This window comes from Lathyrus oleraceus, chromosome 5, assembly GCF_024323335.1.
Source record: "Lathyrus oleraceus cultivar Zhongwan6 chromosome 5, CAAS_Psat_ZW6_1.0, whole genome shotgun sequence".
NCBI lineage: Eukaryota > Viridiplantae > Streptophyta > Magnoliopsida > Fabales > Fabaceae > Lathyrus > Lathyrus oleraceus.
Genome location: NC_066583.1, coordinates 362,524,178 through 362,525,495, shown reverse-complemented (window position 1 = coordinate 362,525,495; position 1,318 = coordinate 362,524,178). Strand labels below are relative to the sequence as shown.

General features: G+C 37.2%; 1 protein-coding gene across 1 annotated transcript; it reads left to right on the top strand.

Moving 5' to 3' along the window:
* Positions 1–213: 213 nt before the first annotated feature.
* On the top strand, positions 214–715 carry LOC127080721 (uncharacterized). The gene is made up of 2 exons (XM_051021021.1): positions 214–327; positions 395–715. Exons 1-2 carry the CDS (start codon positions 214–216, stop codon positions 713–715), a joined length of 435 nt encoding a protein of 144 aa, XP_050876978.1.
* The last annotated feature ends 603 nt before the right edge of the window (positions 716–1,318 follow it).

The following is a 1,318-nucleotide window of genomic DNA, read 5'->3' as shown; positions in this document are numbered from 1 at the left end:
AGAGCCTGTGTTTTGGAATAGGGAGGTGCTTGGGATAGTTATTTGCCTTTGATTGAGTTTACCTACAACAATAGTTTTCATTCGAGTATTGGTATCACTCTATTTGAAGCTTTGTATGGTAGAAGGTGTAAGACGCCTTTGTGTTGGTACGAATCTGAAGAGAGTGTTGTGGTTGGACCTGAGATAGTTCAACAAACTACTGATAAGATTAAGATGATCAGAGAGAAGATGAAGGTTTCTCAGAGTCGTCAGAAGAGTTACCATGACAAGAAAAGGAAAGCGCTTGAGTTTAAGGTGGATGATCATGTGTTTTTAAGAGTTACTCCGGTAACCCTGTGTTGGTAGAGCACTGAAGTCGCGTAAGTTGACGCCACGTTTTATTGGTTCGTATTAGATTTCCAAGAAAGTAGGTGATGTGGCTTATCGGATTACGTTGCCGCCGTCAGTTGCTAATCTCCATGATGTGTTTCACGTGTCTCAATTGAGGAGATACATTGCGGATCCTTCGTATGTTCTCCAATTAGATGATGTTGAGGTTAGAGATAATTTATACGTGGAGATATTACCTATGCGGATAGAAGATAGAGAGGTGAAACAACTCCGTGGTAAAGAGATCGCTTTGGTGAAAGTTGCTTGGGGAGGACCGGCTGGTGGAAATGTGACGTGGGAGCTTGAGAGTCAGATGAGGGATTCATATCCCGAGTTGTTTGCTTGAGGTAATTTTCGAAGACGAAAATATTTCAAGTGGGGCAGAGTTGTAACACCCCGATTTAACTTCCGTATTTATTTATTAGGTGTTTATTTTAATTAATCATTATTTGGTGTCATAATTAATTAAATATGTTTTCTGGTGATTATTTGGATTATTTGAATATATGTGTTATTTGAATAATTGAATTTTATGAGTAGAAATAGCAATTGTCTAGTAATGGGCCTAATTAATTAGAATGGATGGATAAGTGGGTTAAGCCCATTATGAGTTAAAAAGATAGTAAGGGTTTTAGAGATTAGAGTTAGTTTTGTAAAAACAAGAGAAGAAGAGAGAAGAGAAGAGGAGAGAAGAGAAGAGAAAGAGGAGAAGAGGAAACTAGAAGAAGAAGGACCTAGAGATTTCATCTATACTAAGGTAAGGGTGGGATTTCCAGTGGTTATGGGTAAACATAATGTATGTAATGTATGTGGGTTAGATATCATGAACTTAGGATTTGGGGATTTTGATTTTTGAGAAACCCTAACACGTGTTTATGTTTTAATCCATGAAATTGATGTTTATGTTATGCTATGATGTTTCTATATTGAATTCCATGAATGAGTATGT

Bases quoted from the DNA above. Each gene is read 5' to 3' on its own strand.
- LOC127080721 (XM_051021021.1), top strand. From the start codon at position 214: ATGATCAGAGAGAAGATGAAGGTTTCTCAGAGTCGTCAGAAGAGTTAC. The intron at 328-394 runs GTAACCCTGTGT...GGTTCGTATTAG, and splicing joins TGTTTTTAAGAGTTACTCCG to ATTTCCAAGAAAGTAGGTGA.